This window comes from Phoxinus phoxinus, assembly GCF_949152265.1.
Source record: "Phoxinus phoxinus genome assembly, chromosome: 15".
NCBI classification, from domain to species: domain Eukaryota; kingdom Metazoa; phylum Chordata; class Actinopteri; order Cypriniformes; family Leuciscidae; genus Phoxinus; species Phoxinus phoxinus.
Genome location: NC_136890.1, coordinates 16,606,542 through 16,628,019, shown reverse-complemented (window position 1 = coordinate 16,628,019; position 21,478 = coordinate 16,606,542). Strand labels below are relative to the sequence as shown.

General features: G+C 38.8%; 1 protein-coding gene across 22 annotated transcripts in view; it reads right to left on the bottom strand.

The window, feature by feature from the left end:
• Nucleotides 1-3,135: 3,135 nt before the first annotated feature.
• The window catches only part of pbx3b (pre-B-cell leukemia homeobox 3b), a 93,255-nt gene continuing 74,912 nt past the window's right edge, over nt 3,136-21,478 (bottom strand). For 6 of the 22 annotated variants that reach the window (XM_079638720.1, XM_079638701.1, XM_079638712.1 and 3 more), the window contains 9 exons: nt 20,704-20,945; nt 17,887-18,077; nt 16,092-16,227; nt 14,253-14,282; nt 10,832-10,997; nt 10,186-10,263; nt 9,650-9,762; nt 8,594-8,683; nt 3,136-4,802 (listed from right to left, as the gene is read on the bottom strand). In XM_079638720.1, the coding sequence (XP_079494846.1) occupies nt 4,710-4,802; nt 8,594-8,683; nt 9,650-9,762; nt 10,186-10,263; nt 10,832-10,997; nt 14,253-14,282; nt 16,092-16,227; nt 17,887-18,077; nt 20,704-20,945 (1,139 nt within the window). In that variant the 3' untranslated portion in view covers nt 3,136-4,709. The remainder of the gene's footprint in view (nt 4,803-8,593; nt 8,684-9,649; nt 9,763-10,185; nt 10,264-10,831; nt 10,998-14,252; nt 14,283-16,091; nt 16,228-17,886; nt 18,078-20,703; nt 20,946-21,478) is intronic. The other 16 variants (XM_079638713.1, XM_079638706.1, XM_079638707.1 and 13 more) reach the window with 8 other exon arrangements.

Genomic DNA, 21,478 nt, shown 5'->3' with positions numbered 1-21,478 from the left:
GCTATTGAAGGCCCACATTGGCAGGTAAATCATTCTAGTAGGATCAGAGGGGGAATTGTTTAAATTGGCTTTCATTATTCAAGGTCTGTATATGATTTGCGCTGGCCCTCTAATTACTAGAGGCACTGACCACCGGGAGCAGTTGACCGAGGCAATGCTAAATAGGTTTACCTGCAACAAGATTTGAAGGTCAAACTGTTTATCGCTGTGCCTCTCTCCCGGCCATCCAAGAAGAAAAAAAAAACACAATTAAAGGGAAGATGACGATGACTTGAAACTAGATTGATATTTGCAGATGGTTTGACAAGCTATTGAAACAAGTACAGAACAGAAAACAGTTTCCAATCATTTTGGTGTTAAAAGAATAAAAAAAGAGTGTAATTTCTCATGGCAAAATGATTAGTCCTGTGTCTTCCAGCAATAGGCATTCTTCCCTTTGAACCACTATATCTTTTTCTGCTTGCAAAGCCAATCCGGTCATTAGTCAGAACAGAAAGTGCTGTAAAACTCCTGGTCTAAGTAAGCACTACTAAGTTTAAACTGCTGTGCATGACCTTACACTGAGCTTGGTAATGGTTATATCTTTTGTCAGCTAATATGAAGTTGTCTTGGGAAAGTCCGAATTTACACTGCACTGTTGCTCTATTATCTGGTGTGCATATTTTATCATTTATTTAGGGTGAGAAGATCCGTTATTATGGCTATTTTGGTCCATTTACTACTAAACCAATCCACACTCTCGGGCCGAATTTACTAAACACATTCGCTATTTATGTGTGCGGTAAGCTTAGGCGGCGTTTACAAGGCCAATTAGCTGCGCACAATTTCAAGATCATTTGCGAACAAAATCGGCATGCCCTTCACTCGCTAACTTCCCTCCGTCTCGTTCACTCAAATGTACGTCATTGCTTACGTTGCATGAGTGCCCACTACTGGCGGAACCTTTGCAATAGGCTAAATTGGAACGTGCTAAGCCCTTGATCACTTAGAATCCACTATGGGGTTGATTTATTATTATTATTTTTTCCTTACGAAATTGTTTAATGCAGCATTCTATATGTATATAGGTGTGTTTGAGTTGTTTAAAAATCTTTTTTACATTAATTAATATATTAATTAACACTGTTATACAGTAGAGGGCGCTATTAGGTTTCTTCTGAAAGATTACTGAATTTCCTGATCAAAGCACAGGAAAAGAAGAAGCAGAAACAAGCGACATCATATGTAAGCAGATACATAAGTTAAATAACGCGATCATCAACATTAAACAGCATGTAAATTAAAACTGCCTAATGTTACCGAATGAAATGCCGACCCAGGACGAGCTATAGGACTGTAAAGCTTTAGGGGTGTTGATGGACTCGATCTACGACTATGTTTTGAATATTGTTCTGAATCCCGTCCAGACATAGTATTTGACAAAAAACACGATTTTATCAGCTTTTTGCACAAAATGATGCTTTTTCAATTCAAGTGATGATAAAAAAGAAGGCATGAAGCTAGAATAAAACAGGTTTTTTTCTGTTCTGTTCAAGTCTCTTCTTTCTTTTGGTATATTGCACATTCAGATATTCATACAACAAATTATTATGGGGGCCACGAAACTTTCTGCCGGTGGCTGGCAACTTTTTTCAAAAATGCAGGTGGGGAAAGAATTAAAAGAGGCCTACACACTTTTTTTTTGCATATGTTTGTTCTCTGAATTACACGTACACCCATTGGAGGAATGATCATAAAATCAAATGTAGGATGGTTTCAATGAAACATTTTTATAAATGAGGCCCCACATCTGTTTAGGAAAGGGCATAAGAGTATAAAATGTCTGCACTTGCTCTTATTCTAAAAATAAGGTGGATGTTTGATCTGTGATCCGGGATATGTGACGTCACACAAGCAAGTATATTTGCATATGACTGCCTCCAGTGCAAGACATCGACGAAAACTTATGCATCATTGCACCATATGCTCTGCCCACTGGCATTCAGTCGCTAAATGGCTGACATTCGTCTACATTGGATATGAGCGTCACGTCGCACCAAAAGAAAATAGAACCCATCATAATCACTGACGCTGTCTACACTGAATACAGTATATAGATGCGCGTTCAGTTTCTGACGCACTTGAATCTGTCGACAACAAGACAAATGGAAGAGTGGAAAGCGTTCCCTTTGAATACGACCACATGCCCTATGGAATGTGTACCAACCACTAGGCCTCATCACCACATCATCCCAAACTGTCACTTTTTTTTCTTTTCTTTTTTAAAGAGATGTATGTGTTCCATTTTTCAGCTTTTTTCCTTTTTAGTTTTAGCCTTTATCCATTCTCGACAATGCCAGACTCCCATAGGAAGCTCAAGCTTGACTCATTGTCTAGAGATCACATCCTGTTTATTTGTAAAAAAGAAAAAAAGGATTTTGGCTGGAGTGCGAATTCACAAACAGGCCAATTAAAGGAAGCTATTAATTTAGTTGCATTTGTCAAAGGGCTCAGGCAACAATTAGTACTATTAATGCAATCTTGTCACATGTCGCCATGCCACATGGAATAGCTTCTCACAAGCTGTTCCATGGATCCCTATCAAACCAAATAATTCATTTGGCCCCAGCAGCCCTCGCTATGCTAAAATCCCTCTCTTTCTCTTTGACAGAGAACAAGCCTGCAGGGGGAACCATGCTTTCTATGAGGGGACTGTCAATTCTTCTTAGAAGCTCTGTCATGCGCATGTGTGGTTTGCATAGACGTGTACTAATGCATTTAAGATATTGGCGTATGATTGTCTAAGTAATGTGACACAAGCACTTACGCGTTAGCAAAATGGGGTGTTGTGTTTAGTTCGGCGTGTGTGCTTGATTTGATACATGCGCGTTGGAGGAGAATAAATCTTTCACTTTGTTGAAATTGGCATGAAGAGGTATTCATGCAAGTGAACAAGACCTTGTTTTTTGATATGTGCATGGATACACATGTGTATGCATATAACAGAAGAACAGTTGTTTTCATATAAAAAGTAACGTTTGTGCTAATGTATGCAATGCTAAAGTATGTAAACCAATGTAATAACTTTAATCAATTTATTTCAATCTGTTTACATTATATTATTATTAGCATCATCACTTCAAGTGCAATTAAAACAAACAAGGCAATATCAAAACTGTCATGAAAGGAAAACCGTTTATTCATGTTTGAAATTACACATAACTACCACAAGGAAGACTTTTCAGTCCAGGGTGTAGTCTGGTTAGAAAGAAACACGAAACATCTTTAATACATTAGAACCACTGTCACAAATAAATTTTGTATGACTTTTTTTTTATCAGTTTCAGAATCACATACGATACAAAAAAAAAAAAGAGAAAGAAAGTTGGAACCCTGTCACACAGGGTTTGAAATGTACAATTCTGAATACTGAAACCTCTATGCATTACAGGTTTTCTTTTTTTTTTTAATCATGGGTTTTTATTTATTAATTTTTTATTTCTTTTTTGCATGAATTAGTAACAAGATGAGCAACATTCAAAATGTTCTTCAGTATTTACAACAGTTTTACTGTTTGGTGTTAATTTTATGATCGTATTTCCCCCTCCCTGTTCCGTCCCCCGAGATCCAGCACAAAATCCCCCTCCGACAGCCACTGTACTCTCCATACTCTCCGTGTTATTTGTATTATTAATATTATGGTTGTTTTTTGTTCTTTTTTTCTTTTAAAAGTTGCAACAAAGCAACTTAGTTTTCTTAGAAGGTTAAAATATACATTAGATTACATAAAGAGCGAGAGCTAATTTCTTACAAGATGGAACCAATCCAAACTAACAAAAGTAAAAAAGTATTTAAAAAAAAAGAAGAATGACAGAAAGTAATAGACAAAAAGCGGTGGTGGTGATTTTGTTGAGAGGTAGTCAGTGAGAGCACTATAAGCTAAAGAAATGTTTTAAATCTATTGGTTTTCTATGAGTTTCAATGAGGTAATAAAGCTGAGTATTTATTTGTGAGATGTATAAATACTCTCAAGCTATGTCATATACAAGAATGTTTTTGAATGAAAAAATTGCCAGAAAAGCATCCAACAAGACCTTTCTAAGTCTTCTACACTTTCTTCAATAGTTGTAGTGAACTGAATATTGATAACATTTTGTGTTTTTAAAAAAAGACATAAATTGCCAGGCATTTAAAAATCACCCCCCAAAATGGAGTGGATTGCCTTTCGTATGTGGACTTGTTAAGGTCATTGCTAGGTGTGACATTAATACAAAATAAAAAATAAAAAAAATCAGCAATGAATTCCCCAAGCTGCCTTCTATAGCATTTAGCCCTGTTAAATGCATCGGTTAGCATCATATGAATATACCTTTGTAAGTATCAGTTGTATTCCTGCACTAAAGCTTTGCCGACGGTCGGTTAGAACAATGGAGAGGGGTTATGACCAGTAATTAAAAAAATAACAGCTTGTACACTTTAAATGATAAAAGAAACATATTGGTTTAATATGATTGGAGAGATTGTTAGTAAAAACTGCAGTGGACTGATGTTACGGCTAAGAAATGTCCAGCTTCCAAAACACTGTGGAAAAGCACTGTGGATGATTCCATTAGGATGTTTCTGGATTAGCTGTGAGAGTTTATTCTGTGTCTCTGATTGGTCAGTCTGTGGTTTTGTAGTTCTGTGATTGGTTATCCACAGCTTGAGAAGGGGCCGTGTCAATGAGGAGATCAGTTCGAGGTATCAGAGTGCACACTACCAGGGCCTTCTGTAGGGGAGATCACAGAGGATGGAGTCGTAGCATCCTGCCATCCCCCATTACCCTAAAAACAAAACACAGGAAAAAACAAATGCTATTAATATTGTTGGGGGTAACGAAAAATGAAGAAAACATTGAAATGCCAACTGCAGTAATGAAATATTTGAAATAACACAAATATACTTCATGTAATTAATCTCACTGCCTCAGTGTCTCTGCTGCTGACCTTTGATGATCCAATTTAACCATACTAATAAGCAAAAATTACTTTAGATAAACACCACGTTTGTGTTTATTTTTTGCATGTTTTCATTTTTTTTGCTCAAGTAAGAGTGTTGAACACTCTTCTACTGTGTCATTTCACTTTCGGTGTGAAAGGTCCTTTACTTTTTCCAGAATCAGCCAATTTTATTTATAGATTAAGGCATACGAGCAAGCCCAGCCCGCGTGGGAAAAAGTAACGCAAAAGTAACGTAACGGATTACTTTCCATAAAAAGTAACTAACCCAAAGTTACTTGCGTTAGGAAGTATCGCAACATTGTAATGCATTACTTTTAAAAGTAACTTTCCCCAATATATATATATATATATATATAAAAGTGTGTAAATTAAAAAAATATATATATATGCCATTTTATAAATAATCTAATATAAATCCAGTAAAAAATTATTTATATGTACTATGAGACAAGATAAATCTTGTGCAATTTGCTATGTAAAACAATATAAATTTCCAGTATTCATAAATTCACAGATGCATGTGCGGCGAGAAGTGCGGGTGTGTTTGTTTGTCTGCTTGCAGTGAAGTGTGTGTCCTAATCCTGGTTTGTACGTGCGAAGCATGCATACATATGCATACTAATGTATTAAGAAATTAATAAGAGAGAGTGTCTCCTCTGATCTACAGTCTGACATGCCGACGGCCATCTTGCCACGTTAAACCCACATTGGCTTCTCCCTCTCTCTCGGTCCCTGCCTCCCTCGCTCTCAGAAAACAAATTCGCATAAATGTTGTGGCCAATGGGAACGATTGCTGAAATCAATGTCTAATCAGATTTCAGCGGTGGGCCGACAGCTTGTCGCTCCATATTTTGATGTCAGTCAAGGGGAGGGAGGCCGGGGCAGGGAGGGGGGAAGCTCGAAGGATGCTGAGTGGAAGTGACGGAGCAGGCCTTTCCTCAACCCTGCTCGCCTGAGTGCTTCTGATTCAATCGCTCGCCTCTCATCGGAGACTAGCCTTTGCTGGATATTTTCCCTCCGAAATGACGCTTAAATCCCCCCGCGTAATTCTACCTCTCTTTCTCCATATCACCACAACAGATAGTTAAGGTAAGCCATAGTTCCCAATTGGAAGGTCACGACCTGAAAATCTGTAGCAGATTATGTTACGAAAGGGTTGTGGGCCGCAGAAAAAACAAAACAAATGATTGTGCTTTTATCATGGGTTTTGGTGAACATCTTAAAATGTTTGGTATCAAAGGCAATGCATCAGAACAAATGCTACAGTATTTAATTTGTAATCATTTTGTAAAAGCGTGTAAAATGAAGCAGATGCCAACCCGAGGAAATGCCCTCATCCTCAAAAATCACAAACAAAACTATGAAAGGAAAAAGAAAATGTGAGACTACAAATACAGCTTCACTTGCAAATTTGCAATAAGGATAAACATGGTAAAAACTGGCTAAGTTAAACCTAATAAATTGTAAAGTATATTAACAATAAACACAGTGAATCATTGGCCTAATATAATAAACATAATAAATTATAAAAAATAAACATGGTAAATTAGTGGCTTAATATAAATAAATTATAAAAACTTATAATAATAATAATAACATTAATATGGTGAATCATTGTCTTGAAGTAAAAAATAATAATTTTGTTATAATTCATTTGTTGTTTAATACAATGTTCGTTTGATGGAGTTGTCACTTCATGTAAAATCTGGATCCTGAAGAAAAACTGTTGGGAACTACTGCGTATTTTGCTAATGAGGTGTTTGGTTATCAAAACAATCTGTCTGTGTTTCTATAAAAATCATGGGGAGATGTGTGTGCCTGTGCATGCGTCTGTGTGTGTGTGTGTGTACGGGGAACTGTTCAGTGGCGGAATTAGGATTTTGCTGATTTAGAGTTCCTGGAACTGGTCAATAAATAGATTGTGCTGGTCTCCTCCAGCCACAATGTCTGGACTGATGCTGAAACGCGACCGTTATAAGGAAGTCTGCTGTACCCTGATGACATGGATCACTCGCATTCAGCCTGACACACACACACACAACACACACACACTTGTTGTAATGATAGAGTGACTTGAGCAGTGGACCAGAGTGAGAGAGTGTGAAAGTGTGGCGTTTGAGTCTGCGAGAGGCTGACACTTCATCTGCACAGCTACAGGCCAAAGAGGCCTCCGAACACACACACACACACACACACTGTCACACAGCCGTCTCAGCATTAGCCACAGATACACTGCAACGTTTGGGCCTCACTGCTGTGAAAAATAAGGCATACGTTTTGACTTATGACATTTATCGCCGTGTGCTTTGCTAGAGTTAATTCATGCAAATGGAGCTCTAACAGTCATCAGAAAATACACATATGACAGCTATGCTCTATTAATTACCTCACTGCAAATTATTCCTCCATCTGATTGCATCTGTTTCCCAATAGAAAGTGATTTGTTTTGCTTTTGGAAAGCTCATTTATCTTTTTTGATAATGCACAACGACCATTTGGTCCGATAAATAAGCTGTTTTGTATTATGAATAAATAATCATCTTTAAGACACGTTTTACTGGCTCATTTGATAATATTACAAAGCCAGAACAAGTTTACAAGTTCCTATTTTATCAGCTCAGCAGCCACAGAGGCTTGTCAGTCAGCAGTTTTTTTGTTTTTTGTTTTAGATGAAGGCTAACACATCTAAGTTTATATATTTATGAACAGATATAACATCTAAACCTGTGTTTAGCTCAAGGAAGATAAATGTCTGTATTTCACTCTTCTCTCTCTCTCTCTCATCAAATAAATGAGTCTTTACTCTGATGGTTTCAGATTACGCAGTGCATGGTGGGGAGAAAAAAAAAACATCATATCAAACCTCATCAAGGAAGATAAAATTCATGCCTGCAGAAGGCTGCAGGCAATCATACTTTCATATTTCATCACGTTGATAAGGATATTGCAAATTCTTTGAAGCATTGCAAAACAGGCAAACAGAGGCAAGACGTGCTAGTAAAAGCCTTTTCATCTTACCACGTTATAGGTTACTGTAATAGGAACTGTTTACACAGGCAACAAACTGACTTAATGTATTTCTGAATCTCATTTTCCTCACACCACTCCCAAATACTTCAGCCGCTTGAGCTTTTACTGAGCAAAGCATTTATTCCCGCTTTAAATGGCCATATTTTCCGCTTTTATGCATATTATGGGATAGATACTCCTGTCACCCTATGAATCATCACTCATGTTTGTTGTGGAGTTTGGATTTATGGGGGTTTCTTGCTGTCTGATCCTTCTAATTTATGTTATAATAACTATATGTAGTGCACGTTACAAGTTTAACAACAGCATTTCTTAGTAAATGCCAAGCTAAATATTTTGTTGTTTATGTCTTCCAATCCATAGCACATAATTATTATTTAAAAAACAAACTATAGCAAATTCCTAACAAAAGTAAACTATAGCAAAATCTTGTTATTTTTTTGAAGATTTATTCAGCAAGGATGCATTAAATTGATCAAAAGTGACAGTTAAGAGTTTTATAAATAGTAAGAACAGCGTTACAAACACATACATTTAGCATTTTACAACTTACACATTTTTATACTGACTGAGACTGTACTTACATTCAAGCCATGTGGACTATACATCGGATTCCCCCCCAGGGCATCATTGTATCCTGCCGTCTGACTGATAACATGGCGCAGGGTATCCACCTGCAGAGCACACAACAGGAAGTCAAGCTTGTCAACATTCTGTGTTTCAGGAACGCATGCAAACATCAACACAGTGATGTATGGTTAAAACAGACAAAGGCAATGGTGTTTAAACGAAAATTTGATGGCTTTGTTGTTTACTAAATGAATCATACTAAATGGAATATGCAGATAAATGGGATACATATGTGGTTTAATGCAACATTTAGGACAACATATGCGTTTCCCCTCTCTATTGCTGTCTGGCTATGATTACTTTATTTCCAAGCCTGAAACATAATAACATACAGTAGAAAGAAGGAAAGCAATCATTTTGATTTGGAATTTGCTACAAAACACAATAGTATTCGCACATGACAACAGTTGGAGGAGAATACGGTATGTGACAACACATTAACAGAGCATGAGCAAATATCGAGAATCTGATAAATCTTCAATACACAATAACTTCTCTATTTCTCTCTCCTTCAAATGGTGTCTTTTAACATGAGAATGAAATGAGCTTATGTGAACATGGAAAAATGGGGATAATCACAATGAACAAGGGACAGAAAAGGATATAGAGGTTTGGAGGAAAGAACAGTACCATACAACCAATACCAACCCAAGAGCTCAAGTCAGAGCCAAATGCATTCACAACATCAACTACAATATGGGGTCTGTTCCAGGATCAATATACTAGCATACTGCTGTAAATAATGAGTTTCTATTCAGAAGGACCTCTTATGGGCTGTGATATGGTAATTTGGTTGGGGGTCTAGACTGGAAATGTAAAGGATCCATCCATGTCCAGACTACTTATTAATCTTCCATGACTATAATGAGACTAATTGTTAAGGGGGTTGATTAAACCTGTATCACTGTCTATATGTTGAGGGGGAGGGGGTTGAGTTTTTAATGTGGATGGTAGGCTAGCTGACAGGTCTGCTCTGGTTCACAGCCCCAGTTCCTGTGCGTAGCGCCTACCTGTGACTGCACATTGGCTCCGACTTGTGCCCCTTGGTAAGAATCCCCATTCAGATTCTGCATGCTCATGAACATGTCCCCCGAGTTTGGGAGGCTAAAAGAACCTGACGAACCTAGAAAGGAAAGATGTAAGGAGCTGAATAACGAGAGGATGAGAAAGAGAAAGAGAGGCTATCACAGACTCACACATACACACAATGTGTACAAGGACATACGCGCACCACACACCACGCTAGGAAGTGATGCTCAGAAAGCAAGCAACAAAGGAAAGCAAAAGAAACAAGGGAGAAATGGAAGGATAGGGATGGTGATGGCGGCTAGGTTGCAATACATCTCTACAAGGGCACGTGGGGGTCACCAAAAATGCCAAAACAGGGGTGGGGGTCACAAAAAGGACAGAGATGGTATATGGAATTGGAAGTCTAAGTTTTCCACGGGGGTTCACACCTACTCCTACTCTAGTGGACTAGTTCATACGGGGGATTATATGCCAATGACAAGAAGGACAATAAGAAGCTTATGGAAAAGGCCAGTACCAGTGAACATGTTGGTTAATAGAGTGTTTTTGTTCTCTGCAGAGTCCAGCTGAAATTCTTCATCTTTCATCTGGAATCCTGGGTGCAAGAAAAAGGGGACCCCTTAAAAATTGCTTACCCACAACTCCTCAGGGTCTAAGCTATGTCCACATCACAGTCAAATATTCTGCTTATTATGTCTGAAGAGCATCAGTTTAAGAAACACTGCATCATTCTGCTAATCAAATATTGATCATTATTCCATACTGTACATTTCTTTAAGAGTGTAACATGCTCCGAGCAAGATATTTCTATAAATTCACAACAGGGGCAACACTGTCACATTTATGGATAAGAAGGGAGTACAGTGGGTGAGGATTATCTCTTCTATACCCATCAACACCACCACCCTCCCACCCTTCAATACTTCAAACATATTCAGCATGTGCAACCCATTCACACAGTTTCTGCTTGACTTTACTCGTCTCGTTCAGCATGTATAGTCTCAGAGGCAGGAGAGTGAGGCTTATCCCCCAGGCTGGGACCTCTCACTGTCACAGCAGCCAACCAGCGTGCCAGAGGGAGCAGAGGTTCAGAAGGGACCAAGCTGAGATAGGGTACAGCTGGTTGGTTTTTGGGGGCTCGTCCGGGATCGGTGCAAGCTTACCAGAGTTAGGTGTGGTGGGTGAGTTGGTCTGACTATTCTGGACGGCGGCAGCTGCTGCGTGCGCGGCAGTCACGGCTGTCTTAGCGGCGTACAGGTTGGCCTCCTCTTGAAACTTGCCAATGTTTTTTTTGTAGCGGATCCTCTTGTTGCCGAACCAGTTGGATACCTGAGGGAAAGATGGAAAGCAAAAAAAGAGGGGAAAAAAGAGGAGGGGGCGTCAGACGTCAATGCAGACGAGGCACTGTGCACTGAGCAGAGTGATTGTTTCAAGATGTCATGTTTGGGTCCATCAAGTCCACAGTCCCCAGCCTCCCACAGTAATATCCGCTGGGCATGCAGACTAATTAAGCGATTATCAGACAGGGCTTGTGCGTTATTGAGGATGGAGGCGTGACATGCTCTCTGTTTGTCTCTAGACAAAACCAACACACATGGGGCTGCTCGTCTTGTGGCAAAATTAGGATCAGTGTTGTGCTTATGGGATCAGGTAGCTAATGCCAAACTTTCCTGGTAAGGCTAGCTGAGATCTTGCTTAAAATTGTTTGCTCTTGTCCTTGACCCCATTTAATAAATAAAAACATTCTCAATAATTGTTTTGAAATAAATATTTCTTTTGTATTTACTTTTACTAGCTTTCTTTAAAGGTAACTTGGAAACATTCGTTGCCTTGATTTCAAAGGCAAGGCTTTTATGCATCTTAATAACACTAATGTTCTTTTCTTTTGCATAAAACCACTTTTGTGCTCTTGCCTGAAGACAAATACTAGACATGATAATAACCACAACTCACATAGTACACCTAAAAGCAGCCACACCGCCTCAACCCAATACATTAATAATTACAATAATGCTAATTCTACTAAAAACAGCAGCCAGAAAACAATATGATCTGGGTCACATGGGGGGTGGTAGATGTGCAAATGCTAGCACTGCATAATTGTGGAATAATAAAGAGATTAAGGGTTGTTTCTTAATAGCCCTATAAATTACGGTGGCCTGTCGCCGTGGCGATCTCTCCTGCCGTATTCCAGCTCTGGCTGGACTGGAGGACCAGAGAGCCTCAGCCCCTTAATGATGCTTTATTTAATTTCCACCTCTCTGCTTCCATTTTAATATCTCCAGCAGCCCGAGCCACCCTATGCTACAGCCGCTGAATTTACATGACATCAGATCATTTCTACCCCCACCATGCCTCTGCGCTTCTAAATCTTTAATATCTAGGCAATTAAAATTAATGACCATTCAGCTGAAGCCACCACCGTTGGCAGGCTTTTGCCTTAACATCAATTGTTTGATGGGTTTACCTAGAGGTTAAACTAACAAGCAAGGTTTAATTGGAAGCAATGAAAGCACTAGCCGTCATCCTTTTTACTTAACCTGCTTATGAAGCAGTTTAAGGCCATGGAAAAAAGGCATGCAGAGTCTCCTTAAACTTTTCCTTTAGCTGTTCCTAACCCTAACGTTTCATATTTTAACAAAACAACACATAACTCGTTTAAATGGTTGTTCTCTCTTTTGCTGTATTTTTTTGTCAGTCAATAACAAATAAGGATGTCCGAGAGGTTTAAAATAATAATTTATTTTAAAAATCTAATACAAGAACTCTCAAATGTAATCTTTGTATTCATACTGGTTTCATACATTATTTTTTTTTATTTCACTTGACAAAAATGTTTAAATGCTAATATTTTGCCTCACTGCATATTTTGTCTTCATATTTATGCGAGAACATCCTAGACTAGAGATGCAGTAGACTTCTATGCCTGGAACCCAATACCTGGTTTATTTGCTTTAAACCAATGGAGAGGAAAGCCTGTGTGGGTGTAGTAAATAATTCACCACTACTCCCTCCCCAAGCTTGGGTCAATACACCACTAGTGTCACTGAAATGGGATGGATGATCTTACCCAGGTCTCAATACCTCCCGATTTATACTGCTTCTCTTGCTGAGAGTGGAGCTTAAATGGAGACTCAGACTTCTGGCTTCATCATACACACACACACACACACACACACACACACACACACACACACACACACACACACACACACACACACACACACACACACACACACACACACACACACACACACACACACACACACACACACACACACACACACACACACACACACACACACACACACGCACACGCACACGCACAAGCACAGACACACAATTCCTGTCATTGGCGGTTGCAGTGGCCAGGGCTGCTGATATTATCAATAATGAAGCGGTCTGCCTCAGGTTAATGTGTTAACTATTAATGCAGAGCTCTGCTACATGTATAATGAGCTGAAATATTGATAAGTGTCGTTCGTTTGAACCACAGGAAGATCGAAGCGGAAGAACAGCACTTAATTGGGTGATGGGCACCACACTTTGTGCTCGCTCATTTGCAGGGTGCGTGTTATCCCCTCTAGACTCAGTGCCTAAAATCATAGTTGTTATGAAAACTCTTTTTTTTTTAAAGCATCATGTGACCCAGTATGCCATGGTGCTCATTTAGAAGGCAGAACATCACACATGCACACAGATCGTGCCCAGATAATGAGGTTGATTCTGTGCACTGAGTGAAGTGGTGCCTGATAAAGGCGACTAAATTTCATCAACAATACCATTAACACCACACATCACTTCTAATCAGCATATGTCTCAGATACAAGGAAAAAGGCAAAGCAGGCAATCTCTGGGATGGTTAGGTTCTAGAGTTTGTTACAACAAGAGTGAAAAAAATCGTACTACCTTAGAAATTTTAATATATATATATATATATATATATATATATATATATATATATATATATATATATATATATATATATATATATATATATATATATATATATATATATTCTTTTTAAACAGCGCAACATTTTTACCTATCTTTTTATTAAAAAATATAATCTTTAACACCAAAATTGACTAAAATCCAGCATATTATTCATTTAATGAAATATTTCCAAATATATATAACAGGTTAAGTTCCTGAACATATGCAGAACACACTAATACGATGTGGGGTAAATGTCTATCACAGAAATGTCTGAATATACAATGACAAGACATAACACAATCAAAAGGGACACATACTTTTAGAAGTTTGACAATCAAGTGAAATTCTCTAGGGAAGCGTGAAGGGGGGTGTATATATATATATTACATACATACTGTCTGATATTTAGTTTGATTACTGAGCACTCCAAATACAGTCCCATTCGACACTTGTTCAGTGTGCATATTGTTTGTCACTATGAACAGAAAAAGGTAGGCTTTTGGGGAACAGAGTGCTGAGTATATCTAAACATGTTCTAAGGTATTAGTGAACACACATAAAGGGGTGACAGAATAAAGGAAAAATCAACAATAAAGTAAAACAAATGGCACAAAAAAAAGTGGATCAGGAGAAGTCATGACATACCTGTGCCACTGTGATGGTGGTTCCCACCCCCTGAAGGCAAAAAAGAATGGCTTTTACAGGATCTTACTCTGAACAACCCTCCATAAGCCCCTCCCCACAGAGAAAAAATAAACATTTATTACATCACAGAGTATGCAAATATGCTCTAAGACCAATAGGTTAACAGTACACATTTTCCTTGACCACCTCTGTGAAAATTTGAAAAAAGGAAAAGAGTTTTGTCTGTGGGGAGATGGGTGTGGGTGGGTACTCTTGCCTTCAGGTGGATTCTGAATTTCGCTATTAGAGTGGGAAAACACTATACTCTTAATTGCTTTGCGATAATGAATCACACTGTGCGACTAAAAGTTTTGTCCCTCTTCTTTCTCGCCTACACACATACACTCACATGCACACACATTTACTCTAAAACACAATGACTGACACAGATCACCACAAACTGTGGCATCCATCCACAACAGGGTACACGCTGTGTCCTCAGGCCCTGCATGAGACTCAGCTCAGTGGAAGTATCAGACTGATGTGTTAGAGCAAACAGGTATGCATGCTAGACAGTGACAAGAGAAAAGAAGAGGACAATGAGAGACGGTACGCTGAAGAGGCTTTCTGGTGTGATCAATCTTTGCCCTGTCCCAAATGGCACCCATAGCCCCTGCGATCCTCCTCCAAGTCCATACTTTGCCACATGGGCTGCTGGGTAACATTCAAGGATGCATAGCTGCTGCAAAGTGGGTGCATGGGTAGGTTTGGAAACCTAAAATGACAAACTGGACACCATACGAGCAAAGGTCAAGAGACCATAGGTCCACATTAAGTGCACCATTTGAGACAGGGCCTTTGTTTACCTCATCTGACCTAGCCTTGCCAATTAGCTGCTGATAACCTAGATTATGGTACTACCCTGCCGACAAAACCAGCTTAAAATAGCCTAAGATGGTTTGATGGTCTCAAAGCCTGTCAAACTGTTCTTCTGGCTGATTTTAGAGGGGTCTTGGGAACTGTTCAGCTGGTCAGGCTAGGAGACCAACTGGCCAACCATGTAAAGCAGCTGAGCACCACCTTAGCCAGGATGGGAGACCAGCTAGACCAGGGGTTTTCAACCTTACTCCTGGAGACCCACTGTCCTTCAGAGTTTAGCTCCAACATTAAACCATAGATAAGCAAGACTTTGAGCAAAATTTCTATAGACCCTGCAGCGGTCATTTGATGTCACACTCTGTAGCATTTTTTAAAAAAACACAATTCAACATATTATACATCCAAAATGTAAACAATATGCAGTCTATTCCACTTTACTGCAACTCTTCAATCCAGCAGATTTAAAGTTTGCGTTCTTTTTAAATGAGCTAAGAGTTCAGTCTTCTATCATATCAGTCTTCTATTGGTCACACGTCTTCACGTGATACGAATTCACAGAGCAGAATTCACCAAACTTGAATTTTGGAAAGCGTTTCCTGTCTCCTAAATTAGTATGTGTATAAACAGAAGTCAATGGAACGAAAAGTGTAGTGTGACCGCCCCTTAAATCAAACACATGAACCATCCAATCAAGGTCTTCAGGATCAATTGAAAATTTGAGGCATATGTGTTGGAGCAGGCTGGAACTAAACTCTATGGGTCTCCAAGAGCAGGGTTTAAGATCCCTGTGCTAGACCAGCCGAAGACTAGCTTAGCCAGGTTGAAGGACCATTTTAAACCAACTAAGACCAGCATTGACCTGCAGAATAGCTTAGACTGTTTTAAAATGCTTTTTTAAACTGGGATGGCATTGGATTTACCTAATTAAACCCTGGGGCAAAAATGGGGCATGTGCTACATGGATGGGTGGTGTGGTCTCACCTGGGATACTGTTATGCTGCACTTTTTAGCCAGCTCCTCTTTGGCCTCTTCACTGGGGTAAGGGTTACTAAGATGCGAGTAAAAATACTCATTCAGGATCTCGGTCGCCTGCTTGCTGAAGTTCCGCCGTTTCCGTCTGCCGTTGGACAAGTGGGGCGGGGGAAACAAGTGGAGGGGGAAACAAGTGGAGGAAGGCAATTAGAGAAACTCAAATAAAACCATGTGTGATGGCCAAACTCATAATGAACTGCTGGCAGGAAATGAAGTCAGGAAGGCTATTATCAGAATACATATGTAGACACACAAATGGAGAGTTGTTACGTTATCGGTTGAGCTCTAAGCGAAGCGTGAAATGTTCAGTGTTTTCAGCAGCGAGCTTTCCCTCTCTCTTTCTTCCTCTCTTGTGCTTTCTTTCACTCTGATGGGGGCGTTTAGAGTTGCTCAAGCATTCCCAGTCAGAGCTGTATCTTGGGACATTAGGGAAATCAGGCCATGGCCAGCTGAACACTGTTCCTCAAGTACAGGGGCAGGGCCTGATGGAGTTGCACTTACCGCCACTCACTGCGACCCACCCCGCCACAGTTAAGCGCTGGCTTCTTTCTCTCGCCTTGTTTAATGCCTTTCACACGAGTGGCCGGCCAAATGATTGTGCTTCCGCTTCACTTGAGCGTTCTCCTCGAGACCTCATCCGTTCTTTTCCCGTGTTCACTGCATCATTTCTCTCCCCTCTATGCCTCTCCAGATCTCCTCTACCAACTGTTTGTGATTACAGTAATCTAGACCACCTGCCGATGACCTCCTACCCACCAAATGCAAATGACTTCATTTCCACTCTATAAAACTCTTAACTGCTTTCAGGTGCTTAGTATGACTGTGTTTAGTGGATGGCCTCTAGGCTCTACAACCCTTGTCTTGGCAGTACCACATCTTAACCGCTAATGGTTGAATAATGTTGAATGTGTTATTGTGCTCGACTGATAACAGGTGCCTGAACCCTGTTTGCACAGATTATAGGTCAAATGAACTCAAAATTTAGCTAAAAACTATTCCTCTTTCAAGTAACAATGGCACCTTAACACTTATGTAATGTACTTAAAAATTTCTGAATTTAAGTTGTACTTGAGAATGTCTGAATTATGTAAATAAAACATCAAAGTGGCATCTGCAGACAAATGATGCTAGAGATTTTTTTCAGAGCTAACTTCACCTTCTAAGCCATTACTGTAAAATAACTGATCCAACGTTCCTCTTAATGGAATTATGAATCTTCTATCCTCATTTTGAACAACTTTTTGTCCTTGTTTTGAACACATAGCTATTTTTCTTTAAAATAAGTAACACTTGGTTTGATATTTTGTTATATAATGAAATTACATTTATATATTTTTAAGTGTTGAAGGTGCAGTCACATTAGTGAAATTTGTATAAAATTTCACAGGCAAATATTGTCCATTGTCTATAGTGTAGTGATGCACGAATCACCACTAACACAGAAGTCTCTTTAAGACTATGGGCAAAATCTGAGTAAGGAACTTTTTTTGCCCGCACATGAAATCTCCAATTGCACAGATTTCCTATTAATATTGACCTCTAAAATGTCACTAATGTAACTGTTAAATGTGACCACACCCTAAAAACATTTGGGGCCATCATATTTGATGGTTAACTTGAAATCATATTCTCTAATAATCACTTTCTTGCTTATAGCAGAAGATGGATTCTTTCAGATACAACCGAGAATCATTTGTAATTACATGTCCTATAATGTTGGCAAATCTCACATACGGATACTAACCTGGCATCAAGGAAGCGGGACCTCAAGATCATGACGGCCTCACAGGTGCTCTGTTTAAGCTGCATTTGGATGGAGCTGAACTTGCGATGGATGATGCTGACCATGCGCTCGATCTCTTTGGGCGAGATGGGTCGTGTGCGAGACTGCTCCCTCAACAGGTTCATGACGTGGGTGGTGAACTCATTACATGCCTGTGAAGAAAGACATTTTTGATCTGAGGACACAGAGGGAGTAGGTGTAAAATGCATTACGCAAAACTTAATTACTCTGAAGTCTTTAGGACACGCTACTGAGACTAAATGTAATAAATCATTTCTGAATATACAATTCTGTCATTATGTTCTCCCCTAACATCCCAAAAAGCATCCTAGAGATTGACACTCTTTTTAAAATCATTATATACTCTCAGCACAGTGACAGAAATCCTCTTTGACGTTATTCGGCAGAAGAAGCACATCAGTTCAACTGCATTCGTTTGAAGCTCTCTGGAGCAGCAATCAGCAATTTTTGAAGCAAGTTCAAAGCTGCCGCTCTTGAAAGCACGGAAAAAACACCATCCATACTGTTTGTAGTGCTGCTGAGGACTTGAACGGCTTAATAGGTGAAGTCATCTATGAATGCAAATGCCGATTTGCAATTTGGCACTTGCCCAGCGCCGTAGAATTTAAACAGCTTTTCGTTAAAGCAGTGGTTCATACATGATTAATTAGAATAACTAATTTAGGTAGTGCACACTTTAGCTCATTACTCGGAGTAAAATTTGTTAAGTATTTACATTTAGATTATTAAAATGGGGAACACCCTTAAGAAAGATGCATTTACTCTGGGTGAAAGGGTTGAGCAACCTCATTCACATGCTCCCTTTTTAAACGCTTGCAAGTTAATCAGACTAATTGAGCCCATTGGCCGGCTAAGCCATCAGCTAAACAACTTCCATATCATATTAGGAGGATTGTTATTTACAAATAAAAGTGTTCTCTCAACCATTCTTAATTGTTTTCTGTGAAACGTACAACAGTAGCAGGGTCAATGACAAAAAAGAGTGACCACGGTAAAGAAAAGGAAAAACCTAGTAAAATCTAAAACACAAGTTCTTAAAAAATATACTCATTGTATTCATGTTGGTGTTACTGTACATGGTTTGAAACAAAAGTTTGAATTAATGAATGAAAATGTCATGGGATGTAAATATCAATAAAAAAGCAATAAGATACATGAATATTCTTACATAAATACATGGGTGTACAATAGGGTTTTAACAATACCAAAAATCCAGTAGTCGGTACCAATACCATTAAAATGTTATGGTTCTCTGAACCAATTTCGGTACCACAGCAAAATCTGTTGGAACTATTTAACTATTTAATTTAACTATTTGAAAAGAATATTAAATTAAATTCAATGAGTTCAATTCTTTATGATGGTAATCATTATAAGTAAATACGTATAAACATTTGAAGGCCACATTGCTGTTAGGCTTATATTTCTGTCTATTTCTTCAAGTTAAACCAAACTTTTATTTTGACGGGTTGCCGTGAAGACCTTTGAGTTTCTGTGGGTGTATGATATGATGATAGTTTTTTTCTCAAATGAAACGGTAAAAGCGGGTACCGAATATATCTGGTACTCTGAACTACCTGTAGCTGCTTCACTGTAAAGCTGCTTTGAAACAATTTGTATTGTGAAAAGCGTTATATAGATGAAGGTGACTTGACTTGACTACTGGTACTACAGAAATGCTGGTATCGTCATATTTTCAAAATTGCAGTACCGACTTGGTGACAAAGTACAGGTACTACTTTACTACTTTTGAAAACCCTATGTGAATCATAAAAAAATAAATAAAAAAAAAAGGATAGATCTGGGCAAAATGTCATTGACCCAGGGACAATAGACTATTTATACTGCTATTACTTAATTTTTTTTAGATGTCTCTTTAAAACATCCAGCATGTTAACTATATCGTATAAAAAATTAAAAATAAAAATAAAAAGACAAAAAAGATTGAAAGGCCATCGTTCAACTTGCCCTTGATTATGAGGAAAATAACTAAAGCGCTGAATCAAAAATTAATGTCAGCTCCATTAAAGAATCAATACATGACCTCAATGAAGCAGCCAGTCCTGCATAGCGACACTCTCAAATGCACTATGCAATCAGAGGCTGCTCTCCACACTGTAACTAAAAGCGTCTGCTCAATATTTATAAGAGGATGTCTAGACTACTGCTGTTCAGGGGTCAGGTAAGTTGAAGATGTCCTAATGCCTGAATACCACCATAAATCACATCTGCTCTCAGTCGTAATCGTGATAGACAGGACTGTAAAATGCAAAATGCTTGCTCAGGTTTAGACCTCTGACACCTTCAGTTCAGGTGAAGGCCTCTAGGTCTCCCTTTAAACCTGTCATTAAGCTTCAGTGGAAAACATCTATTCAGACAGAACAGCAAAGCTGGGATTATTCACACTCATAGGATCAATGCAAATGTGTGAATGCAGATAAAAAAGTTATTTTGTATTATTATAATCATATAATCTCTGTACCATATAATCAGATTGGGCTTCGTAACAACTAGACAGCTGTTTTTCAGTGCCGGAAAAGATTTTAGGCTTTAGTTATACTTTTCATGAACTATTATATGAAAATTAATTATTTCACTTTTTTTTTTTTTTTGGAGCAACTATAAGTTGCTCCAAAAAAAAAAAAAAAGTGAAATAATTAATTTTAAAAGAAGTCAGTCATACAGGACCTTCAGAAAGAAAATATACATTGCAAGCTGATAATGCCTTATTGGACTATAGTGTGTACTGACATTCACCTGTTCATATTTCTCCAGCTCGGTGTGGTAGATCTGTCTGATCTGGGAGAGTTTGGCCCTGTAGTCAGAGTGCTCAATGGAGTTGTCAGTGGGACTGCCGGCCGCTGCCGCCGCCGCTGCCGCCGCCGCCGATCCTCCGCCCTTCTCCGGTCCTGACACACCCTCCGCCAGAAGCATGTTGTCAAGACGCATCAGCTGTGGATCGGGTGGGTCCTCTTCCTGAGCCCCGCGGATACTTAGACCTGATAAACAAAAACAAGAGATTGGTCAGTGACATGAGGAGATAGAAGTGAGACCACAATGGCTTTTTGTAATGTTCTTAAATCAATTTATCATAAAGAGGTATGCCTTTCTTTCTTCTGTGGAATACTAAATACTAGATTTTAAAGAATGTTTTTGTTCATCGATTTAAAGTCATTTGGGCCCAAAACACCTTTGGACCCTATTGACCCTATCTTGTGTTTTGAACATAAAAGTATAAAAGTTAAGAAGGTTTGGAACAACAAATTATGAGTTTTTGCATTTTTTTGGCTGAACTAAGCACATGATCACTATAACCCTTGAAAAAAATATTTTTGTAAAGGAAAGAAATGGATACTACACTGTCACATGACGCAACAACCGTCCAGCAGCACGTTCTTGGTGCTCTTGAAAAAGCAAAGATAATGTAAAGACACATACTGCCTCGCTTGTGCCTGTCGTGAGCTGTGAACGATGAAAGAGTGAATTAATTATTGACGAATGATTGAATTTCATATAGGCGTTAATCACTGAC